This window comes from Pelodiscus sinensis, chromosome 1 (assembly GCF_052426305.1).
Source record: "Pelodiscus sinensis isolate ZL-2025 chromosome 1, ASM5242630v1, whole genome shotgun sequence".
Lineage (NCBI taxonomy): Eukaryota > Metazoa > Chordata > Testudines > Trionychidae > Pelodiscus > Pelodiscus sinensis.
Genome location: NC_143052.1, coordinates 51,148,091 through 51,171,365, shown reverse-complemented (window position 1 = coordinate 51,171,365; position 23,275 = coordinate 51,148,091). Strand labels below are relative to the sequence as shown.

The 23,275-nt window shown below is 39.6% G+C and overlaps 1 protein-coding gene across 2 annotated transcripts in view; it reads right to left on the bottom strand.

Annotated features, from left to right (window-relative positions):
- Nucleotides 1–23,275, bottom strand: part of DOCK4 (dedicator of cytokinesis 4) — a 392,744-nt gene that overhangs the window by 245,080 nt on the left and 124,389 nt on the right. For both annotated transcript variants that reach the window (XM_006122512.4, XM_006122513.4), the window contains exons 3-6: nucleotides 22,064–22,104; nucleotides 20,424–20,479; nucleotides 18,663–18,759; nucleotides 5,335–5,483 (exon numbers count right to left, since the gene is read on the bottom strand). In XM_006122512.4, coding sequence (XP_006122574.2) covers nucleotides 5,335–5,483; nucleotides 18,663–18,759; nucleotides 20,424–20,479; nucleotides 22,064–22,104 — 343 coding nt within the window. The remainder of the gene's footprint in view (nucleotides 1–5,334; nucleotides 5,484–18,662; nucleotides 18,760–20,423; nucleotides 20,480–22,063; nucleotides 22,105–23,275) is intronic.

The following is a 23,275-nucleotide window of genomic DNA, read 5'->3' as shown; positions in this document are numbered from 1 at the left end:
AAACTCTTAGCTAGCCTGGGCTCTGGAGATGAAAAACTGCTGGGTAGATATCTGGGCTTGAGCTGTAGCCCAAGCTTCCAGATGCTGCCAGGTTGGTGCCAGTCTACACAGTAATTTTTAGCCCCACAGCACCAACACAAGTATGAGCCAGCTGACCTAGTTAGCTGTGGCCATGCCGTGAGTCTTTTATCCTTGTGTAGGTGTAGCCAGTGTGTTGGTCAGCAGGATTTGGAACACCTGTTCAGCAGATATGGCAGGCCTACCAATACAAATTGCATGTGGAAGTGAATCAGTGCTACAGTCACACTCATCTTGCCTCCTCTGAGGCCGGTGTTTCCAATGGTTGTTATAGATGGTTCCCAGCTTGTTCTCCCCCAAACCTGCATCATATTATAAATTTGCCTCAATGTGTGCTCTGGGTCCTTGCCCACATGACAAACCTTCTTTTGACCGAGCCTCAATTTTTCCTTAATAGCCAAGGTAATGAATCCACCTTTTTAGTTTTCAAACAGAGATAATGTTTTTACTGAGACTGGTTTTTCTATTCCCTACAGTGGACAAAGAAGAAAAGAAAGAAACTAAGTGTAATCAGAAAGCTCAGGTTCTGATAATAGAATAGGATAGAAAAGCTTTAGACTTTCATGTCACTGGTTCAAATCCAGTACAGCTTTGGTAGTTTATCTCGTTTTCAGTAGAGAAATGTTCCCATTACAAAAATCACCATCACAACTGGCACTTCTGTTGGCTCTCTCAGCATTGGCATCACAAATTTCAGAGACATGAAGCTAACCATTGCCCTTTTTCCTTTCTACCTCCATACGTGCCCTGTCTGGGGCAGAATTAAGATACAATGATTGAAAGGTGAGAGAGAAAGGGTTTCAGTCTAAACAGCTATCAATCTGACATCCCTGAAAAGTACTAAATTTACCATATAACTAATTTTTTTAAAAGATTGTGAGGGTTTCATTTTAATTAACAAAATTAGTGTGACAGCCATTCAGAAAATAGGTGGAGAGAGAACATGAATCTGGCAATAAAAATCTACTGATAGAGTATATTGTACATACTGTAGCTATAATCTTCAAAGGATTGGATCGTTGTTATGCCCACTAAAAATGTGTACTATGCAGGTTAGAGTGACCTATTCAAATCACATATATCTACATGCAGTTGGTCTCTTGAAAAGGTCAAGAAGAACTTTCCGATTATACATGTATTCTTAAACCCTTGTACTCTAAGTGAAGCATAGGTCATCTACAAGTCTCCTCCACTTCACTCTGTCTTGAGACAAAACTTCTAGCTGAGTCCAGGAGTACCCCAGTTGTTGTCCTTCAATCTCAGTAGATCTTCTCCACGTTATCTGAGGTCTTCCTCTTTTGCATTTTCCTTGTGGGTTCCATGTGAGAGCTTGATGGATTATGCTAGATGATAGTTTTCTGAGAGTGTGGCCTAGCCATCCCCACTTTCTTCTCTTGATTTGAACGTCAAGTGGTTCTTGTCCTGCTCTGTTCCAAAGCTCTTCATTTGTGACAAAGTCTTGCCATTTGATGTGAAGGATGTACCTCGGACATCTGTTTATGAATGTCTGTAGCTTGTGAATTGAAGACTTTTAGTATGTCAGGTCTCTCATCTATACAAGAGCACACTCTTCACATTTGTGTTGAAGATTCACAGTTTCATCTTTGTAGATATTATTTGTGAACTCCATATGGGATGAAGAATCTTGAATGCAGCTGTTGCTTTCCCTATCCTAGCATTGATATCCTTGTCTGTTCCTCCGTCTCTGCCCATAATACTCCCCAAGTAGATGAACAGCTCCTCATCTTCCAGATCATCCCCTCCCAGTGTGATGGTGTTGTTGTCTGACTGGTTGATCCTCATTGTCTTTCCCTTGTTAATGCTCAGTCCAATCATTATATATGTACATGTATAGCACTGTATAATTATATAGGTACATAAGTCAGAAAGTTTCCTATAGAATGTCATAGATCACAGGCAGAAGTAGGACACTGTGACTGTAAGAGCCTATTTATGCCAACTAGCAAAGGACACACCCAACCACACTGTTATCAGAATAATCGAACAAACTGTGTCTTGCAAGGTATCATATAAAACTGTGTGATGTATGTATGGGTTGTATGTGAAGAGTTGTAGCAGGTGTGCTGAAAATACCTTTTGCAGACAGCTGATAAACAAACCTACCCTAAAGAACGGGGGTTTACCAGTCTGCATGGATCAAGCTAAGAGCTGGATGAGAAAACAGAATGGTTTGATTATAAGCAAAGGGAAATTTGCATCTAAGATAAACAAAGTGATCAAACCCATCAACAAAGCAAACTGACCAAATAATGAAGAAGGGGGATGAAGCCTACACCCCCAAAGCTCGCAGCAGGGGAGAGAAACCCAGACAAAGTTCACTTTTTAAAGAATACATTTCAAAGTTTTTTTGGACTAGAAAGGAAATTCGTTTGTTTTCCTTCACTTAGGGGACAAAGTTATCGGCACCCTCTGAATCTGTCAATGATGGCTTCTCCTGCCTGTAGTGCTGCAGATAGTGGAAGTTTGATGTAATCAAGATAGCTGCTTAGGCAAAGATTGTAACTTCCTAAAGTTCAGTTTTGGACCCTAGAAAATGTTATTTTTGTTTTCTTTATAATCACACTTGTCTCTCTTTTTCTTGCTTAGTATAATGTATATCTATGTTCTGTATTAATAAACTTATGCTTAGTTTTATCATAAACCATCTCAGTTCTATGTATTAAAGCAAGTATAGGTCCTTGACTGGATTAACAGGCGGGTGCACTCTCTCTTTGGAAGCAGCAAATGTGGTAAATGTTATGATTAACAAGCAACAGGGGCAGGATGTTGCCGACATCTTTCTGGGAAACTTGGTAACTTTATCTGCAAGGCAAGGTGCAGACTGGCAGAGTCTCGAGGAGTTTCTTCGTAAGGGGAAGAGACTGGTGAGGCCAGGATATACCATTAGCTTGAGAACAGAAGGGAAAGTAGGTAAAGTGGAATGTAGAAAGAGAAAGAAGAGTAAGAGGAAATCCTATCAAAGGGAATATCTAGTAATAAAAAACAATAATTTATTTGGGAATGATCTGGCAAGATACTGAGTATCCTCAGCTTGAGCTGGTTTCAATGGTTATTGAGGGCTTAGCACTTCTCTGTGCCTGGCAGGACAGAGTTCCTTAGGAACAAAGATGCTCCTTCTCTTCCCTTTTTATTTCTTATTCTCCCCTCCCCTCCCACTCTGCCCTATTTTTCCAGTTCACCCCAAAACTAATTAAATGAACAACCCAAGTAACAAGAATCTCTTTTCAGAAAGGCTAGCTGCTGTTGATTACCTCCCTCTACAGATGGCATCTGTTTCTATAATTCATCTGCTTAATCTATCAAAGCCAGCAGTAATATGTAAGTAGTTATGATAATCTATAAAGTATACAATATTCTCCTTTGATTTAATAATAAACTAAATACCACTGATACCTATCACCTTGGTTTCTGAGCAATAGGTGGGTAAACTACTTACTGGTATAAAAGGAATATAGAAAATCACATGTCCATACAAATGAAAATTCTACCTTCAAATAGAAATTCATTATTTCCTTTCTTACTCCTTTTCTCCAGTTCTCCCTTTTCTGCTGTACATTTAATCTCTTACCCATTTAACAGCCTTTATCCTGAGAAGTATCATATGTGTACTTTATCTTTTCAAATGTCAAATGCATCTAACCTTAATCTACTGTAGTCACTGGAAAAACTCTCATTGACTTCAAAGGGTTTTAGATCAGGCCTTATATTCTAACATAAAAATTACAAGGCAGACCATACTCATTCCACATCGTGCACAAGAACAACAAACATAATGGCAGAAAAGTTGTCCAATGACCAGTTAAGTTCATAGTAAAAACTGATACACCACTTTAGAAACCAGTGGCCTGACTTTCAGAGGCACTGACCAGTCATCGCTCCTATTGACTTTAACAGGAAGTACATGTGGCTCAGAGCACTCGAAAACTCAGGCCAGAAAGCCTTTGTAATTAAGACAGCAGCAAAACACAAGTCACATATGACAGGTCACAGCTACAAGCTAATCTCAAAGCCCTCTGCCCTCTCCTCTCTCTCTTTCTCCTCCACAATCTCAACTTTTCAAAACCATGCTACAAATTTAGAGTAAAAAAGCTAGCTATGTATATAAATGTCATCACTATAAAGTACACTTCATTTCCTGACATCTGTGCTACTCAGCTGCCAAACATGGTCCCAGCAAGGCAGCAATGGTTGGCACCTCTCTAGAAAAGTCATTAGAGCTTTATGCCCTATTGTCAACTACAAGAACAGGGCATCAAATAAGTCTTGATTTTAAATGCAAGCACCAATGTACTTTTAATCTGTGCTGCTGTTTCCAAAAGTAATATTGAGTCAAGAGAAGCCAATTGTGTTTATTTTTCCTACATGCAGCGTGTTTGGAATAGAGATGAGCTTGCTGGCCTTTCAAATTGTGCAAGATAGTATCAAGATCAGCATGAATCGTATCTGGCCAAGTTAAAATCACATTCAACATCAAAACTGCAAGCTATTAATTTTTTATTTCTAGAATTCATGATGTCATTATGCAGTAAGTAACAGTGAAGTGAAAGCCTTTGATATAGTATGAGTTCAGCTAAATACAAAGGCAGAAAAATACTTGTTTACTATCAAAGTAGTGACAGTATGTATGATTTACTTAGCTTTCCTCAATAAATATTTAAGTAAAAGCAAAATGCAGGAGTCTGATGGTATTTAATAATTGTTATGTGTTTCTTAATATATCTTGAAGCTGCACAGATAAAAACTGACAGAATAAACTAAAAATCTTGGTCTGAGGCTGACATAAATAAGCATATGCTGATTTGTAAAAGTTGAGTATGTACCAGGCTTTGCAGGTATTAATGAGTTAAAAAGGAAGGTCTCACCTCACAATCCCTTCTAGCCCTGCATTTCAATGATTGCTAGGTAAATGCCAAGCTGAAGCAAATGTTTGTTGTTTTCCTTTTTGTTTTTGTGTCTTTGTGTATGTGTGTTTTTAAATAAAGAAGCTATGAATCATTTATTTTCAAAGTGTAAAATGTGCAGACCCAAATCTGCCCTTCCCATGGAAATGAACTGGGGAAAAGGGACAGAGTTCTTGGGGAAAGGGGACAGAGTTCTTGGAAAATTTTGGCATTAAACTCCACATTTCTGACACAGGCCCTTAACATGTTACTATGGAGTATAAAATTGTGACATTGAGATTCATTTATTATGACCAGTTTACCATAACTGCTTCTATCATTAATTCTTACTCACTCATTGCCCCAATCCAGGCGAGCAGTGATGTGCCGTTTTACATCCTTCATGCGGTCATGGGTGAGATGGCCAACAAGCACCTGCCTTCTCAGATCCAGGATTTCATTCATTATGTGCCATAGTCGGTGAAAGAGATCCCCTTCATTTCTCTGTCAGATACACAAAGAGTTATGCATACACCAACTGAGGGAGTCAACAATGCGAACAGTTACATTGTGAAGGGGGAACAAATATTCTCTAGGACCTTCTCTAACTTCTCCCTCGTGTGCATCATTCTCTCTCTGCCCCATCACATTGTGATCCTCCCTCAAAAAACATGTGAATAGGAACAAATGTATTTAGAGACTCAGCATCACATCAAGCACAAGCTACAGTAGACTTCCGATAATCCGGCACCCTTGGGACCCAGGTGGTGCCGGATTATCAGAAATGCCGGACTATCAGGAGGTACTCTGGCAGGGGCGGGTCTCGTCGAAGGAGAAGTGGAGGAGGGGGCGGGAGTGTGCCAAACCCTCCCTCCTGCTGCAGGGATGCAGAGCCTGCAAGCGGAAGAGGAGAGGCGGTGACAGGCAGGCAGCCGCATTCAGGACGTTCTGGTCAGTTACAGTCACTCCGGCTGGATCCACAGCAGACACGCAGTTAATGTAATTTTCCTCTCTACTGCCGGGAGGAGGGGGGGCAGGGGAAGGTAGGGGTCAGTGGGAGAGGGGGAGGGGGAGGAGGACGGGGCGAGGGTGTGCCAAAGCAGCCGCATTCAGGACGTTCTGGTCAGTTACAGTCACTCCGGCTGGATCCACAGCCGACACGCAGTTAATGTAATTTTCCTCTCTACTGCCGGGAGGAGGGGGGGCAGGGGAAGGTAGGGGTCGGTGGGAGAGGGGGAGGGGGAGGAGGACGGGGCGAGGGTGTGCCAAAGCAGCCGCATTCAGGACGTTCTGGTCAGTTACAGTCACTCCGGCTGGATCCACAGCCGACACGCAGTTAATGTAATTTTCCTCTCTACTGCCAGAAGGGTGGGGGGCAGGGGAAGGTAGGGGTCAGCAGGAGACCCCTCCCTCCTCTCCCACCGACCCCTACCTTCCCCTGCCCCCCGCCCTCCCGGCAGTAGAGAGGAAAATTACATTAACTGCGTGTCGGCTGTGGATCCAGCCGGAGTGACTGTAACTGACCAGAACGTCCTGAATGCGGCTGCTTTGGCACACCCTCGCCCCCTTCCCCCTCTCCCACCGACCCCTACCATCCCCTGGCCCCCCCTCCCAGCAGTAGAGAGGAAAGTTACATTAACTGCGTGTCGGCTGCGGATCCAGCCGCAGTTAATCAATTACTCTAACAACTTGAAGCAGCTGCCGGAGCACTTCCGGGTTGCAGTTGGTGCTGGACCCTCAGGCGTACCGGACCACTGGATGCCGGACCACCGGAGTTTTACTGTATTGTGTTAACTGAAGGCTACTCTTTAAGCACTGCATCCAAAGCCTCTTTCTACTTTTTATTGGCCTACAGAACAAGAATTCAGTTTCAGTCTTTTTTAGACATGCCTGATGACTGGTACTGCATATCATAGATCAGGCATCGTCTGACAGGCATCGTCTGCTTAACATGACTCTCAAGCATGGAGAATTATCTGAATTACCTTATGACTTTTTAACCCTGCACTTTCCCACCTTAGTTATACAATGATACAGGGTATCAGCAATAGTCCCCTTCCCTCACCTGTTCCAACTCTCCTTAATTAATGGCCTATTTTTATATTGTCTGGAGAGCGTTATTTTGAGGAAGTGCTTTGAATCATTAAGATCTGCTGATGTAACATACAAAGTTTTGAAAAACATGTTCAGAGATAGTTCTTCTTATCTTGGCATAGTGTCGTCCCTTCCCCTTGTTCCTTATTTGGATGAACAACTGTACAAAAACAGGAACATCGGCTGCCCTTCTGTACAATCTCTATGAGAAGGCAAAGTCCTTGGTCACATCATTACCTTGTATCTGTGACTTCTCTGCTTTAAAACTCCTTCCAACTGCTTTGGGGTGTCTTCTTTTTTAAATTTCATTTACACCATTAATTCTTTAAAGCAGGCACGTAGCCCAGATTTGGGGCCAAATTATCATAATAAATTGCTATGAAGAAGATTAAGTCTTCTTAAGGAAGAAATAAGCTACAGGATCATATGAACTTCTTACCAACACAGGTCTAGATCATCGTGCACAGATCCCTTGAAAAAGAAACAAACTAGAATATCTACAAGAGACAGAACTGCTTCCAGATGGAAAACTGACAAAAGTTCCATCAGTCACCACTGGGTTTATATTCCTTTTCGTAAGCATGCAGGAGACCCTAGATTTGGTGAAGAAATACACTTTTTCAAACCAGCTGAACTTCAGTATGAAATATGCACTACTCCACTGCATACGGATACTGCCATGGGACCCAAAATGTAACCTTCCTTACAATTATTTTAGTCTGATTTTTAATATCTTCCAAGCTCTATAAATATTTTGGGTATTTTATAATTATCTTCATTGCAGCTATGCCTAGTCATGAATCAGGATTCATTGGGTTAGATGCTATACAGAGACAGAACTATTGTACCTGACCCAAAGAACTTCTTGTTTTTCCAATTGTCACTATTACTGAGAAATTAAAATATCCATTGAGACAGGGGTTATCAAACTTTGTGATACCGCGACCCCTCCTCTAAGTTGCTCGTGATGCCACTCTAAGTTGCTCGTGACCTCCCGGGGGGTCGGGATCCACAGTTTGAGAAATGCGGTATTAAGATTAACCCATGCAACAGCAGCTACCCTAGTATTAGTCATTAAGTTCATGTACTAGAATGTTTTTGCCTACAAAATAATACATTTGTGGAGAGATTTGGTTTGGTTTGGTTCTGGGGCAGGGCCAAGGGAGGATTAATAAAGCACCTAGAGATGTATTAATTTCACTTTTATTAGGTAATCCAGTGTGGAAGAATTCATGATGCAAAAATCAAAATTAGTGGAGAGATTCTGATGAGTTAAATAATGAAAAATGATTCTAAGCATCTTGATAAGAAAGTACATTTAAATTAATTGTATTTACAGATGAGTCAGTGACACATTCATTCAACTAATCATATAAATTATGAAATTAGAGTCCACTATCTTACTACAGAAGGAGTAGATTCCATATCCCTGTCATATTAAATATGTACAGGAGCCTTACTTAAGGAGATTTCTTTTCTTACTCGCATTAAATAATAAAGCATTAAAACTGGCCTCATATTAAGAAATAGTGCATACAATTTTATTACAGTTTCACTGTCAAATTTAATTGCTACTGTGTTACTTGATAAGTAAGAGAATCCCAAAAGGAGACAGACATGTTTTTTATAGGGTACTGCAAAAGTTGAAAATATACCACATGGATTAGCAATCACATCCAAGCTGAGGCTGAAAAATAAACTGTTGTTTATCAGGTTAAAAATGTGGTAGACCAGCTACTTCTATAGAACCCTGCCTTGCGTGAGCTCTGTTCCCACTACCCATCACTGTTGTGTCATAGACCATAGAAAGCAAGATAGAAAATGACTAATTTCTGAGTTTATAATTCTCACCATACTCTGACAAACAAATCACTGCAGCTACTTCCGGATTTTTTTTTAAGTTTGATTTCTACTCAATGACAAAACAAAAACAAAAACAAAAAAAAGGAACTTTGAAATTTAGTGATTAAATATTCTTATCTCAAGAAAGAAATGAAAATTACTTACCTGTAACCAGAGTTCTCTGAGATGAGCCTTTACATATTCACACTTGTGGGATCAAGTTGCCTGTGCTGCGAGCTTCCAGAACCTTCTGGACTGGACTGGAAAGCAATGCCCACTGAAGCTACTTGCCCCCCTCCCTTCCATCTTGGAGGGTATAAAAGGGGGGAATGCTCCTGATTACCCCTCTGCTCCTCCCACTAATTCAATAATTGCTAACCTGAGACTCAAGGAAGTGGGGAAATTAGAGAATGTAAATATGCAGAACTCATCTGGAAGAACACTGGGTAGAAGTAAATAATCTTCATTTCTTCTTCGAGTGCCTCTGCCTATTCTGATGCTCTCTCTACACTATCAAATTTGTCACTGAAAGCTGCCTATTGGTGACAAAACAACAAAGGCGTACACACTGCAAGGTGATTTTTGTCTTAAAAAAATGTCCAGTTTCGGCGACAAAAGACTTCGACCCTTTATCTTTTCCTCTCCTTTTATTGTTGACAAACATCCATCACGCCTGATTTTTTTTTTAAGCTTTTTTTTATTGGTCTCCAGAAGTATCCCAAAATTCCCATGCTGCCACTCTGGTCAGTGCTTTGAACTCCACTGCCCTGCAACCAAGTAAACAACAATCCTCCCCTCTCCATTGCAAGCCCAGGAATTTTAAATTCCGTGTCCTGCTTGCAGGGTCAGTGCGGGGAGGTCTCACGGTGTCTTCCCTAGTGACCATGACTGGCTATCACACCAAATGCTCTCTCAGAGCTGTTAGATCTGATCAGTATATGGGGAGAGGAGTCTGTTAAACTCCAGCTATGAGTGACTGACTGCAATTGGGATATATATGGGATATATATTTCATGAGGCTTGTGATAAAAAGGCTATGATTAGGACACTCTGGAGTGCAGAGCAAAGATACAGGAGGTGAGGCAGATGTATAATAAGGAGAGGGAGGCAAATCGCTGTTCTGATGCTGCACCTAAGACTGCCGTTTCTATAAGGAGCTGGACATTATTCTCAGTGGTGACTAAGTCCACCGCCATCAGCCCCTGGATACTCTGGAGGGGACGGAGACAGCAGAAAGAGGACCTAACCTGGAGGATAAAATTATTGATGAGAATGTAGAGCTTCTTGCAGGGTTGCCTGGTGGGGTAGGCAGCCAGGAACTATTCTCCATTCCTGAGGTCCATAGGCAGTCTCATTAGTTGCTCTTCAGGGAGCAGAAAGCAAGAGATGAGATGGAAGGCTGTGGAGGGCAGAGGTGTAGGAAAAAGAGAAGTAGAAGGCTGGCTGTGCTTCTGTGAACTGGATATTGCCCTGTGTTGCTAATTGGTTTGGCCAAACAGGGTGTTGATAGATACCAAGATCTCAATGGAATCCTCCAGAAAGAAGTCCTTGAAAGTTTCCCGAAGGTACTTGTTAAATCTCTGACAGAGGTTCCATGGCAGTGCAACTTAGTTACTTCCCCCATTGCAAGACCCTGACCTATGCTATTCTGCAATCACTTGTGCAGGGACCAAATGAAATTAATAGGTAGCAGGTATGATGATTACCTGTTGTGTTTACTCCCTCTGGGTCATCTGGCATTGGTCACTGTCGGAAGACAGGATACTGGGCTAGATGGACATTTGGTCTGACCCAGAATGGCTGTTCTTATGTTCAAAACAGCACATAGTCACCTTCCTCTCCCATGGGGCTGCATGCAGCCCCCTGACTGATTTTTAGCATTGGTCAATGGCCACTAATAGGAAAAAAGGTTCCCCACCCCTGACTTAAAGGAATCTAGGTTTCAGAAGGCAAATATTATGTGAAAATAAGGTCCTTTAGTATCTCCAAATAGACAGAAACTAAAGTACAAAAAACCCACAAGTTTCAGAGGGACAGCCAGATTCATCTGTATCAGCAAAAACAATGAGGAGTCCTGTGCACCTTAAAGACTAACAGATTTATTTTGGCATAAGCTTTTGTGGGTAAAACCCTCTTTATCAGATAAATCACCCATCAATTTTATTAATTACTCGGGAACCAGGTTTTCTGTTCCTGCTGCTTGTAATTTTTTGTCATAAAAGTTCATTTCAACACCAAGTGATAAACAAAACAAGTAACTGAAAAAATGACTGGAAACTTCAGGGGATAGCTGAATTAGTCTGTACAGAAAAAAAACAACAAATGGACTGGTAGCACTTTATAGACTAACAAAACATGCAGGTGGTATCATGAGCTTTTGTGGGCACAGACCACTTCTTCAGATGACCGGAGTTATCAGTTTAGGAATGTGCCGTCCCAAAATAAATAGGGGAGAAGGGAGAAGGGGGAAGGAAAAAGAGAAGGTGGAGGGAAACAAGGAACAGAGGGAATGAAAATATCAAAGGGAAAAACAAGTAGGCAGAGCTAATGCCATAAGCACCTGAAGGAAGATTGGATAGTTAAAAGGAAGCAGATAAGGATCAAAGGGAACTAACACAATAATCCACACAGAGAGCTGTTGGCACCTTCATTTAATGTTAGGTTGGTAATGTCCCAGCCATCCATTGTCCCGACTGAGGAGATGATGATCAGAGTAAGAACTGAATTTGTGGATAAATTGTAATTCCAATGCCTCCCTGTATATTTGACTAGTAGAACTGGTTTGTGACAAGACAATCACCTGGAGATCTTTTAAAGAGTGATCAGGTAGATTGAAGTGTTCCCCAACAAGTTTCTGTATGTTCCCTTTACAGATATCTGATACTTTCCCGTTGGAATTGTCCAGTTTGTCCAATATATAGCAGTGGGGCATTGCTGGCATTTGATGGCATAGATCAAATTACTGGATGTGCAGTTGAATGATCCTCTGATTTGGCAGCTTATGTTAGCACAGTGGCTGATTGCAAGGCTGGGTTCCTGGATGCTTATGATGTGGGTGTGTAGCATGGTTACCGGAAATAATTCATTTCAGGTTGGGGGGTTGTCTGTAAGCAAGAATAGGCTTTTCCCCCAAGGGCATCATTTTCCAAGATGGGTTGCAGATTGTGTGTAATGCGTTGGAGGGCTTTGAGCTGTGGACTATATGTATTAAGTGGAATTCTGTTATTTTCTCTTTGGGGTCTGTCTTGAAGTAGTTCATGTCTGGGTACTTTTTTGGCTTTGTCAATCTGTTTTTTTCACTTCTCCAGGTGGGAATTTCAGTTTTAGGAATGCTCTATAAAGATCCTACAGGTGTTTGTCTCTGTGTGTGGGATCAGAGCAAATACGGTTGTATCTTAGGGCTTGGCTGTATACAAGAGATTGAGAAATGTGCCTGGGATGGAAGCTGGAGGCATGAAGGTAAGTGTAGTGGTCGGTGGGTTTCCGGTATAGGGTGGTGGAAATTTGTCCATTATTCAATTGCACTGTAGTGTCCAGGAAGTGGATTACTTGTGTGGACTGGTCCAGGTGGAGGTTGATGGTGGGATGAAAGTTGTTGAAATCCTTGTGAAATTCTTCAAGTGTCTCTTCTCTGTGAGTCCATATGATGAAGATGTCATCGATGTAGCATAAGTAAAGTAGGAATGTCAGGGGGCAGCAGCTGAGGAAACGTTGTTCAAGGTCAGCCATAAAGATGTTGGCATATTATGGTGCCGTGCGGGTGTCCATGGCTATGCCGCTGACTTGGAGATACGAATTATTTTCGAATTGGAAGTAGTTGTGGGTGAGGACAAAGTCGCAGAGTTCTGTAATCAGGTATGCAGTGCTGTTATTGGGAGTGGTGTTCCTTATAGCCTGTAATCCGTCTTCATGTGGAATGTTGGTGTAAAGGGCTTCTACATCCATAGTGGCCAGGATGGTATTTTCAGGTAGATTACTGATGTTCTGAAATTTCCTCAGGAAGTCAGCAGTGTCGAAGATATAGCTAGGAATGCTCGTAGCATAGGGTCTGAGGAAGGAGTCAATATAACCAGATAATTCTGTGGTAAGTGTGCCAGTGCTTTGAGATGATGGGCTATCTGGGATTTCCAGGTTTGTGTATTTTGGGTATCAGATAGAAAGTTCCTGGTTGGGGATTAGGGGGAGTGTTAGTGTAAATGTATTCCTGAGCATCAGGGAGCTTTCTGAGCATTTTTTTCAGGGTTTTTTTGGTATTCCTTAGCGGGGTCACGGGAGAGAGGCTTGTAGAATCTGATATTGGTGAGTTGTCTGTTTGCCTCCTGTTCATAATCTGTCTTGTTCATGATGACTACAGCGCCTCCTTTGTCGGCCTCTTTGATTATGATGTTACGATTGTTTTTGAGGCTGTGTATAGCATTGCATTCTGCATGACTGAGGTTGTGTGTTATATAAGAGCTAAAGTTGAAAATATATTGTGGCACAGTAACCCCACTCCTGGATCCCAGTACCCTGCTCAGTCCTTCATTAGCCCTAAGCAGGGTTTGAGCTCTTGTCCCTCAGCTACAAAGGGCATTAGGGAGGGTGCCCTATGGTCAGCCTGGGCTACAAAAAACAGTCCTCTCTGACTCTCAGCTGTGTTCTCAGGCTGCCAGGAAAAGGAGGGCCTAAAATCCCTGTTTGGAGCTCCTCATCCCCACTTTCCTGTTTCTGGCAATGTTGCTCTTACCTTCCTTAGATTGTCTGGTTTTCTTCCTATCTGCTCTGGTCTCGTCTCACTCCACTTCCTCTCCCACTCTCTCATCCTCTCCCTGCAGGGAGGAATTCCTTTTAAAAGGCTCTAAGGCAGCCTCAAGTGAGATCAGCTGGCTCTGATTGATTTACAGCAGCCCTATCTCCTCTGCTCCTGAATAACCAGGACTGTTGCTGCCTTTTAGAGCTGCCTTTCTTTCTATCTATTGCCTCCAGGCTGACCCTGTCATAATATTTAAATGCAGTCAAACTAATCCCCACTTTATTTATAAAAAGTATACAATTAAAGATAAAGTGGAAAAGTTAACTGAACAATGAAGGGATCCAGTCAACTCCCCTACTGTCCTATGACTCAGTATGACCTAGACCAGTGTTTCTCAACCAGTGGTACGAGTACTCTTAGGGATACTCAAGAGAAATCTGGGGAGTGCGTTAACACAACTGAAATTTGGAGAAAACTGAATTTTTGTTTTAAGTTTTACAGTATTTTATTATTTTTGTACTTTTTACACTCAAAAATTTCATCACCTGCCCGGCTACGATTAAGTTGTTTAAACAAATATGTCTCAATGGTAGAAAAAAAATTGTGTGTTTGAAAACTGTAGGTACAGGAGGTACTTATATACTTTTTAAAGGGGGTACTTTATAAAAAAGGTTGAGAAACACTGACCTAGACTACCTTAACTTTGCCCCTTATTTTGTTCTGCATGAAAAATATGCTGTTAGACATACATTGCTGAATTTATACATTTTTTTAGCACACAAAGATTGTGAAAGGAATATAGTTCCAGGAAACATGCAGTTAGGTCTCATGTATAAATTCTTTTACTGATGCATGGGGTGGAGTACAAGAACATTTTTACCTACAGAAATAGCATGATTACATTTATTTAGTGCTATGAAGTCTGTGGGATTATATGATGTTGAAGTGTATGCAAGGCCTTTAACATTTCATATTTATAACTATATTATATAGAAACTAACGCACATCGTTCTTTTTTGCACTCAACATTACAATGTAGCTTACTGGAATACCACATATAAACATGTTACTAGTAAGGCATATTAGAAGTGCATTCTTTAGATAGGAAATTGTATTTTATGATATACTAGGAATTCATTATTCTGATCGTTGCTTATATTTTAGCTAGTTGTAGCAAAATTAATGTTGGGTAGATTGTGTAAATTAGACCTGGCAATAGTCAATCATGGAGAACTGGCTGGAAGTCTTAACTGGTCATTTCCTGATCCAACATTAGAGTTTTATAGAGCTGTGGAATTTTCTCAAGCAAAATGTAATTCTGGGGAGGTGCTAACTGAATGTCAGTGAAACTTTCTGCCTTATCTCTTCCTAACAAACTGTGAGGGAGATTTTTTTTAAAAATGAGGTCTTGAAATGTACATGGAATTTGTGGTCAGCAACCTGCAGCCTATTAGGGTTCTATGTGTGGCCCACAAGACATTTTGTTTACTATTGCCCATGCACAGGGTTGCCAGATTCCGTTGGCTTCCATTCACACAGGCTTTTTCCTACCGGTATTACTAAAGTGACACACATGTAAAGCAAAGTTTATGAAGTGAGGTGCGTGCTGATTGCACGCAACATTGACTGTGAGAGACCTATGCTCCCTCTGCATCCAATCAAAGCACTGCTACCATTCAATTGGCTTAGCCTGAAAATTCTAAGCATACAAGCACAGTTAGCAAAACTACCATGTGCAAGGAGACTGTCTTGGTTGCAACCATCTTGTGGCCCACTGAGATGGAGGAGGGCCACTGATGCAGCCCAATCTCTAGCTTAGGTTGCCTATTGCTGGTGTATAGTGTCTGCAGGAGGGGAGCCCTTGTCTGACTGATCTAAAAGGCCCAAAGTTACTGAGTTCATAAGAGGTGATGGGAGTGAAGAAAAGGAAATTCAAGCTGGGAAGGATATAGGGTTAAGAATTGTGGAAGCAACAGAGAAGATGAGCAAAGTGGAGGGTTTCTATCATTTCTTGTGTAGCTAAAAACCTTTTAACGTGGATAAAAAAGCTGCATTTATTTATGGTCCTGTCTCTATGCCTTGTGGTTTCATGCTTCTCTCAGTGCTCATCTTCTATGCTCTACAGCTCTCCCTCTCCATGCCCATAAGTCTTGCTCCCCTTCCAAGAATCCCTACTTTTGTAGACAGGAAAGAATAGGTCCATGTCCCTTCCAATCCTCTGTCCCCCTTTCTGGGCACCTTGCATCACCTCCCTGGTTTCAAACTGCCAAATCATGCTCCCAAACTCTGATCAACTTTGGAATCAACAGCAGATTGGTTAATTTTTCTTAATGTTTATGAAATATTGCTATTTATACATTTAAAAACCATTATAGACATGGTGGGGACACAGCAGCAGCTATCATGAAAGGGAAATAAACAAGGAGAAAAGAAACAATATGTTGTTCATCACTACTACGTCACAGGCAGATCCAGGCAGACCCGCACAGAGCAATTCTTTGGCCTGGCCCAATACATGCAGTGTCAGGACTGAAGCTTTCTTCGGCTTGGTGCAAAAATAGCAATAAAAGTTTGCTTCAACTAACAGAAAAATCAAATAGTCCATATCTTACATTGTCCCTAACAAGCAATATATTCTTTCTGCTTAAACATGACAGTCAGTTTCCCAAATTCTCCTTGCTTCTTGGTCTGTGACATGGTAATGATTGTTCCTTGGACTTGTGGACAAAGTACACTTCCTCTTCCCCTCAGGAAGTCTCCCTTCGCCTCTTTTATGTCCCAGCTGTAACACAGAGTAGCTAACCTAAATCCAGCCTACTTTAGTCCTGTATATGTATCATATCACAAGTTTTTTAAATCATATACAACTGTAAATAGCTCCCATTAATCCATACCACCCAACCATTGATTTATTAAAATGGTACTTTAGCTCAACAAATCAAATTTGGAATTTGTAGGACAAGGCATTTTGGAAGTATGAACCAAATTCTTGAAACACTTTAATTTTAAAACTCTTTTCAGATTTTTTTCTCCATATTCTCAATAGTAAAGGTTCAATAGATTTTATAGAAATGGACAGAGGATGTTCATAATTACAAACTTTTATGAATACATGGCAGCTATCCTTATAGTCAGTCACCTTTCCACAAGTAGTGCTGTCATTTCACCTTTTATACACTTTCCTATTTAGACCTGACATCCGCAGTTCATCCATAAAAGCAAAATTCTTATGCACAAGCTTAGCTTTAGGTATATGGTTAAGCACCATTGAATTTAATGAGACTTTAGCACATTGCTATGCTGATTAGGGATGGCCTTAAGTCAATGCTTTGCTAAATTTGGGCTCAGTTCAGAAGTGCTGAGGTAAGTGAGAATGCATGCTCTTCTTAAGAGGCTGGACTTAATCTATAATCAGACTTCCAAGTTAATTTACAGAGGTTGCTTTCTTTCCAACCCTGGCAAACTGGATAGTAGGGCTCTCCTATCACAAACTCATGCTGAGTCTGCAGAATATTTGTATAAACAAGACAAATTGCCCTTGCTAAGAATGAATAAAGGCAAAGATACAGCAAACTAAAATAAAAGCCATTTTCTTCCATCCTGCCAATATTTTTAAAACTAAATTATATGCCATACTTATTATGTAACTGACAATCTTCAGTACTTATATTTTTAAATCTCTCTGTCTGACACCATGTCATTGTTTCAGCTCAGCAATTGCACTTTTACTTTGTGCAACACATTTTATCTTGCCTTTTTTTTAACCTAAATATCAAGCTACTTTCCTTAAACTGGCTGCTGAGTATTTCTTTAAAAACAAGGACCACAGTCAGGCTTAAAGGCATTTGACTTTTTGTCCATCAAAACAATTTTCTTTTAAGAAAATCTGTCCAAAATGTAATTTCCTATTACAAACACAAAGTTAAATTAAAGGCATGGATACTTAAAAGGTGTCAGATTTTGGAAGAGGATTTTCCCCTCTTTTTCCTCAACAGGTTGGCCCTCCCTGGTCTGGCACCCTTGGTACCTGACCAGTCCTCAATGAGGGGTTTTGCTGGACCAGGGGAGGTCATATCTGGCTCCCCTGTTACTGGCTCCCCCCAGCTCTGGACCAGCCACCAACCTCCTGGCTGGTTCCCCTTGCCGCCAGCCTCGCTGCCTTGCCATTCCCATCTCCTTTCGTGCTGTGCTGGGCAGCCCAGCTCCCTGCACACCAGTCTCCTGGACCCTCCGGGTAGCCCTGCTGCAGCCTGCTGAGCTCCTCGCCCCGCTATACCACTCTGGGCTCCTGACCCCAACCAGGCAGCCCCGCTGGGTTGTGCCTGGCTGCCCATATGTAGTACAACTGGCAGCCCAGCCGACAGCCCTCCACCAGGAATCTGGTCCTGGAACATCCATGGTCCTGCCGGATGACGGATGTTGCCAGACCAGGGAGTCTCAGATTACAAAGGTTCAACCTGTAATCCTTTTCTTGGCACTTGACTTTCTTGTTTGATTAATATTATGGACTGAAATTTCAGTTCTTTCATGTTATCTTTTGCTTGTTACTATGCTGTCAGCAATTTCCTTTACTCTACTGCTTGTGGATTCTGATGGTTTATATTTGATCTTCTTGTTCTTACTCTTTTTAGTTATTGTCTTTTAATAGCCCTGCTATTGTTGTCATTCAGATTTCTGCAGTCACAGCTCTTAAATCCTACTATTTTTAAATCTAGACATTGATAACAAAGCGAAGACATTTTCATTTATTCTTCTGTGTTACTATCAATTACATAGTAAACAGATGTTCTAGTTAGTCTCTAGCAGAAAATTGCAATATTGGATTTAAAAAAAAAAACTGGGAAAAAAGAAGGTTGAATAAATTCTAGAGGGGAAAAAGTATCGATCAACTACCATTTTTGAAAGAATAATTTGTTCTTTTGCTTTTTCCTAAACACAAACCATTTTGTTATTTGTAAGGTGACAGAATCTATTTTAAACTGCATTAAAATGAGGGAATAATATATAGTATTTACCACATAAAGTTGTTTCCACATTGTCCCCCAGTCTCTTAAAGTTGATGTCATCTCTGTGATAACGGAGTCTTCTGTTGGAATAACCATTTCAAACTGCCTATGGCATCCAGAAGAATGTATAGCATTATACAAACAATATAAACCATGTTGTTGTTGCTAACATAAACCCGCTTACAAATGTTGATATTTATTAGCCTACATGAGACTTCATTTTACTTCGAAAAAATCTAGAATGGAGTGCTGACGCTGTTGAATTCAATTGGAGTTTTGCCATTGTTTTCAAATGGGTGCAGGGTTTCACTCCTACCTTTGTGTCAACACAATTATTTCAAGCACATTTATACGTATCTCCTAAATTAAAAGGAAAGTTTGTAAGCACTACCACAAATTAGTGACTAAAGCAGTGAACATGTACCTTCTTCCTTTTTTTTTTTTTTTACTTCTGTTTACATAAATGACCCCAGACATGCAATTCCTACAAAAAGAGGGAGTGGCATAGAAGCAAGGACTTCAGAAAGCCAGCAAGGTTATTCAGTGTGGAAACAGTTGTGGTACTTCCGCGTTGGCTAGAAAAATGCATCAAGTTGTCCAAGGACAAAGAATAAAATTGTTGAATCAGCCTGCGAGCAAAATCCTACATTGTGTTGCACTGTGTTTACTCTAGTGCAACTACGTTAGTTCAGAGTTATACAGATGTCAAAACAGAACGGCAATTTGCGTATCTTTTTCGGCTTTTCTTTCAAAAGAGGCCTTTCTGAAATTTGGCCCATCTATACGGGGCCAAATTTCGGAAAAACCTCCTCTTTTGACACATCCCTTCTTCCTCATACAACGAGGATTACAGGGATGGTGAAAGAAGATATCCACTTTTTCAGAAATTGTTCCGAAAAAGCAAACATGTTTCTTGGATGCGACATAGCCTCCAGTATCCCGGAAAAGCTAAACAGTCTAGACATAGCCTAGGAAATAAATGTTTAGAAATTGTGCAAATACATAAGAAAAAACTGTGCTGGCATGATAACAACTGATAAACAGCATATTTTAAATAGGATGTTGCCAAGTTAAAAATTATACCTTAAAAAACAAAAAATGTCACTATTCTACTAACATTATTATTTTTTAATTGAAATAATTTCTAACCTTTTGGTTTTTCCTAACCCTGCTTTTCAGGTAATAAAAATAGACTAGCAGACATCCAAACAAAAAGAATGTTCTGTTGTATTTTAAAACAAAAACATAAAAATTCTATTTTAAATGTATAAAAATATTTTTATAATGCACACACTGACTTGGAAATGTCCCTTTCAGAACTGTGTGTGACTGCCAGGAGATTATTTCAAATAATGGCAACCTATACCTGCCATGAAGCAGCTGTCACCCTAAAAAAATGAGCAATGTTCAGCAATTGCTAATAGGCTATTCTGTGCAGAACCTTGTAGGGGACTACTACTATGTTTAAACAAGAAAGCCATCCTATTAAATGCAGTCTGATTAACACTGATAGTTAAAACAAGTAATTGTTCTCTGCATATGCTAGACAACATAGATATTATTTTCCTATTTCTGCTCCATGTATTTTTAGAAGAAGAAACTTCTGCCTTATGCCTGAATCAAACTGCCAAACTGGTTACAGATATTCATTTTAATCCATTGGGGCAAGTGAGCTGAAGTTTTACAGTGTTAATCACTACCGAAAATTTCACAACTTCAGATCCTTCTCCTCAGCCTCCTAAAATATCTGAACACAAGATCACCACCTACCCTTTGTTCTTAACACATGCATTTTTCAGGTGGATATAGTTGGATGGAAATGTACCCTGAAAGAGAAAATAGTTTATTAAATGACCAAAGTTTTAACAAGCTTCCTATTGTTAGGAGAGAAACTTGGTGTAGGCCAACTATTTCAGAGCAAACCTTGCACAGTGTACAGAGGATTTCTTTTTATCAGTGACACTGATCATAACAAAAAAATCATCCCACTGCAGCTACTTAGTATATATAATATACATTTAAATGACTGAATCTTTAAATACAAAATGAAAAGTGTGTGCATAATGTATAGAAAATTACAGCACAGCTCTTTGATATTTAACATTTTTACAAAGTCCTATTTTAAGGGGATGTTGTCAGTCTGTGGCCAACATTTATTCATGGCATCTTTGGAATGGATTTTCAGAATACACCATTTTTAATGACTCCACTGTTTGAGATCTACTACTTCTTTCATAGTCTGTGGTAGCAAAGTAGCAACAATTAACTAACCCCAAGCTCTCCTTACAGAGCACTGTTGAATAGGAGCAGGGCAGTAAACAAAAGCACGCAAGTTGACAAAGAAAAAAACTGCAAGAGAAAACAATAATGAATTTTCTAAAAGGACAACATTGGTAGTTTAAAAAAACATTTCAGATGGAAATTAAAAAAAAAATCTTCATAGTTTAAGAACAACAAATGGGTGCCCCACTTGCTATGAAACACATAGTAGAGCAGCTAGTGAAGAGGTCTGGCAGAGCAACGCTAGCAGACTGTGCTACCATTAGGAAGACTAGTTTTCAAGGTCAAGTTCAGAACAATCACCTTCCTCCACAAAAGGTGCTAGCACTGCACAAACAGCTAGATCATTTCCTCACAAAACTTGAATCGTGTTTAGGACATCTCATTCCGTTCCTTCTTCCCCCTCCACATGTCTGGAAGGATACAAACTAACACCGACAGTAAGCACTTGGTGATCAAATGCAGTCAATATTCACTATAGGCTCCAGAACAAATCCAAAATTATGCAATTGCTAACATCTTACAAAATAGATTAATATACAAAAATGAGAACCCAACAGCACTGAAATCTAAACTGAACCTATTTTCATGCAAAAAAAGCATAGAATCAAAGAAAATAAGAGGTCTCATTCTAACATTATGATTTTCACTAGCATCAAGCAGTATCATATGCATGTAATGTGAGTTTCCAAGAGGTACAAAAGATATCTAATTGGACTCTGATGCTACACTAAGTCTACATGTGATAGCATCTGATAAACACTGTTTTTACGATACATTAATAATAGCTAGCTCTCTGTATTTTAATTAAGCTCTCCTTTATACCCAAAAATTAACGTATGTTACTTAAACAAAAGCTAATTTTGCCAGGAGGTCTTGACTTCCAAGATGCTCACAGAATTAACAAGAGAGCATTTAAAAAAATGTAATCCATGATCAAACGTATTTCTGCCAACATTGATTAAAATACATAATACAAAAGTTCACTGTATCTTATTAAACTTTAAACTGTGGCAGCCCATAATGGTAAATACCATATTCTTACATGAACATGTATGAACATGTTTGACTGAATTCACATTTTTGTCAAAGAATTCAAACTATAATTAGAAAGAAACATGAGTTTTTACCTTGATATTTGGGTTTTTTAAGGCAAATCCTCTGTACCAGTCTGTGGAGAAATAATTTAAAAAAAAAATAGGTAAATCACTGCCATTTTCAAAAATCACTGCCATTGTTTTATATTTTTCTTTTGGACTGACACGATTCTATTACATACCACAATGTAACAGACTGCAGACCAATCAGTCATTTTGAGTACATTCTGTGCATTGAAATGTATTTATTTAACTCACAAATATATCAACTGAAATTACCGCATGGTTATTTTCTGCTATGACACCAACATTGCACATTGATTATATTTTTTTTGTATCAAGCAACATGCCAAATATTAAAGGTAGACGGTACTATAAACTACTATTATATTGAACAATAATCCCAATGCACCAAATTCAAAAAAATCAAGCAGATTTACTGTATTTTGTGGAAGATTAATCATTCATGACTCTCTAAATCATTAATTTAACACTTCCATATGTATGCTAACAAATATATGTTACATTAAACAATAAAAATATAGCTTTGAAAAACTGATTTTAGATAGAATGTTAAGGATATTCTCTGGAAGAAATCTAGTTTTATTCCCTTTACTCTATTTTTGTACATACATAAAAATCAAATCTAAAAATGATTTTATTCCGGGGGCCTCTCTATCAAAACAGAAGTAGGTCAGGGAACTTTAAAACGGCTATAGGATTAAACTTGTGATTTGGCATGAAGTTCGAAAGCCGCCTGCTGAAAGTCAAGCTTCTCAGGGAATAACCAAATGAGCAGAAAAGAAAAGTAACAATGAGACCTCCCTGCTGTTTAACAATTATTTTTCAACATGGATTAAACATGGTGAAGAAACAAAAAAGAATACAGTTACAAAGATCAAATGTAGTCATTAGAATTCCTTTTACATCCAGAAACATATGTAGTAGGCTTGGCATCATTTAATTTTTATTTCTTATAGTTTGGATGGATATCAGTATTTATTTTAAGGCTTTTTTCAGATTGTTATCAATTTGAATGTAACGGTTGCACCAAAATTCTTGGTTTTAAACACTGTTTATTTTTATTGATTTAAATGTTCACAGTTGTGGGGGGTCAGATAATAACTTACTGACAACAGACACAGATTCAAATAGCTAAAGCTTTATCACTGAAAAATACAAATTGTCAACATTACATGTCAATATATACAAAGTAAATAGTCTTAAAAATTCTAGTAAGTTTTC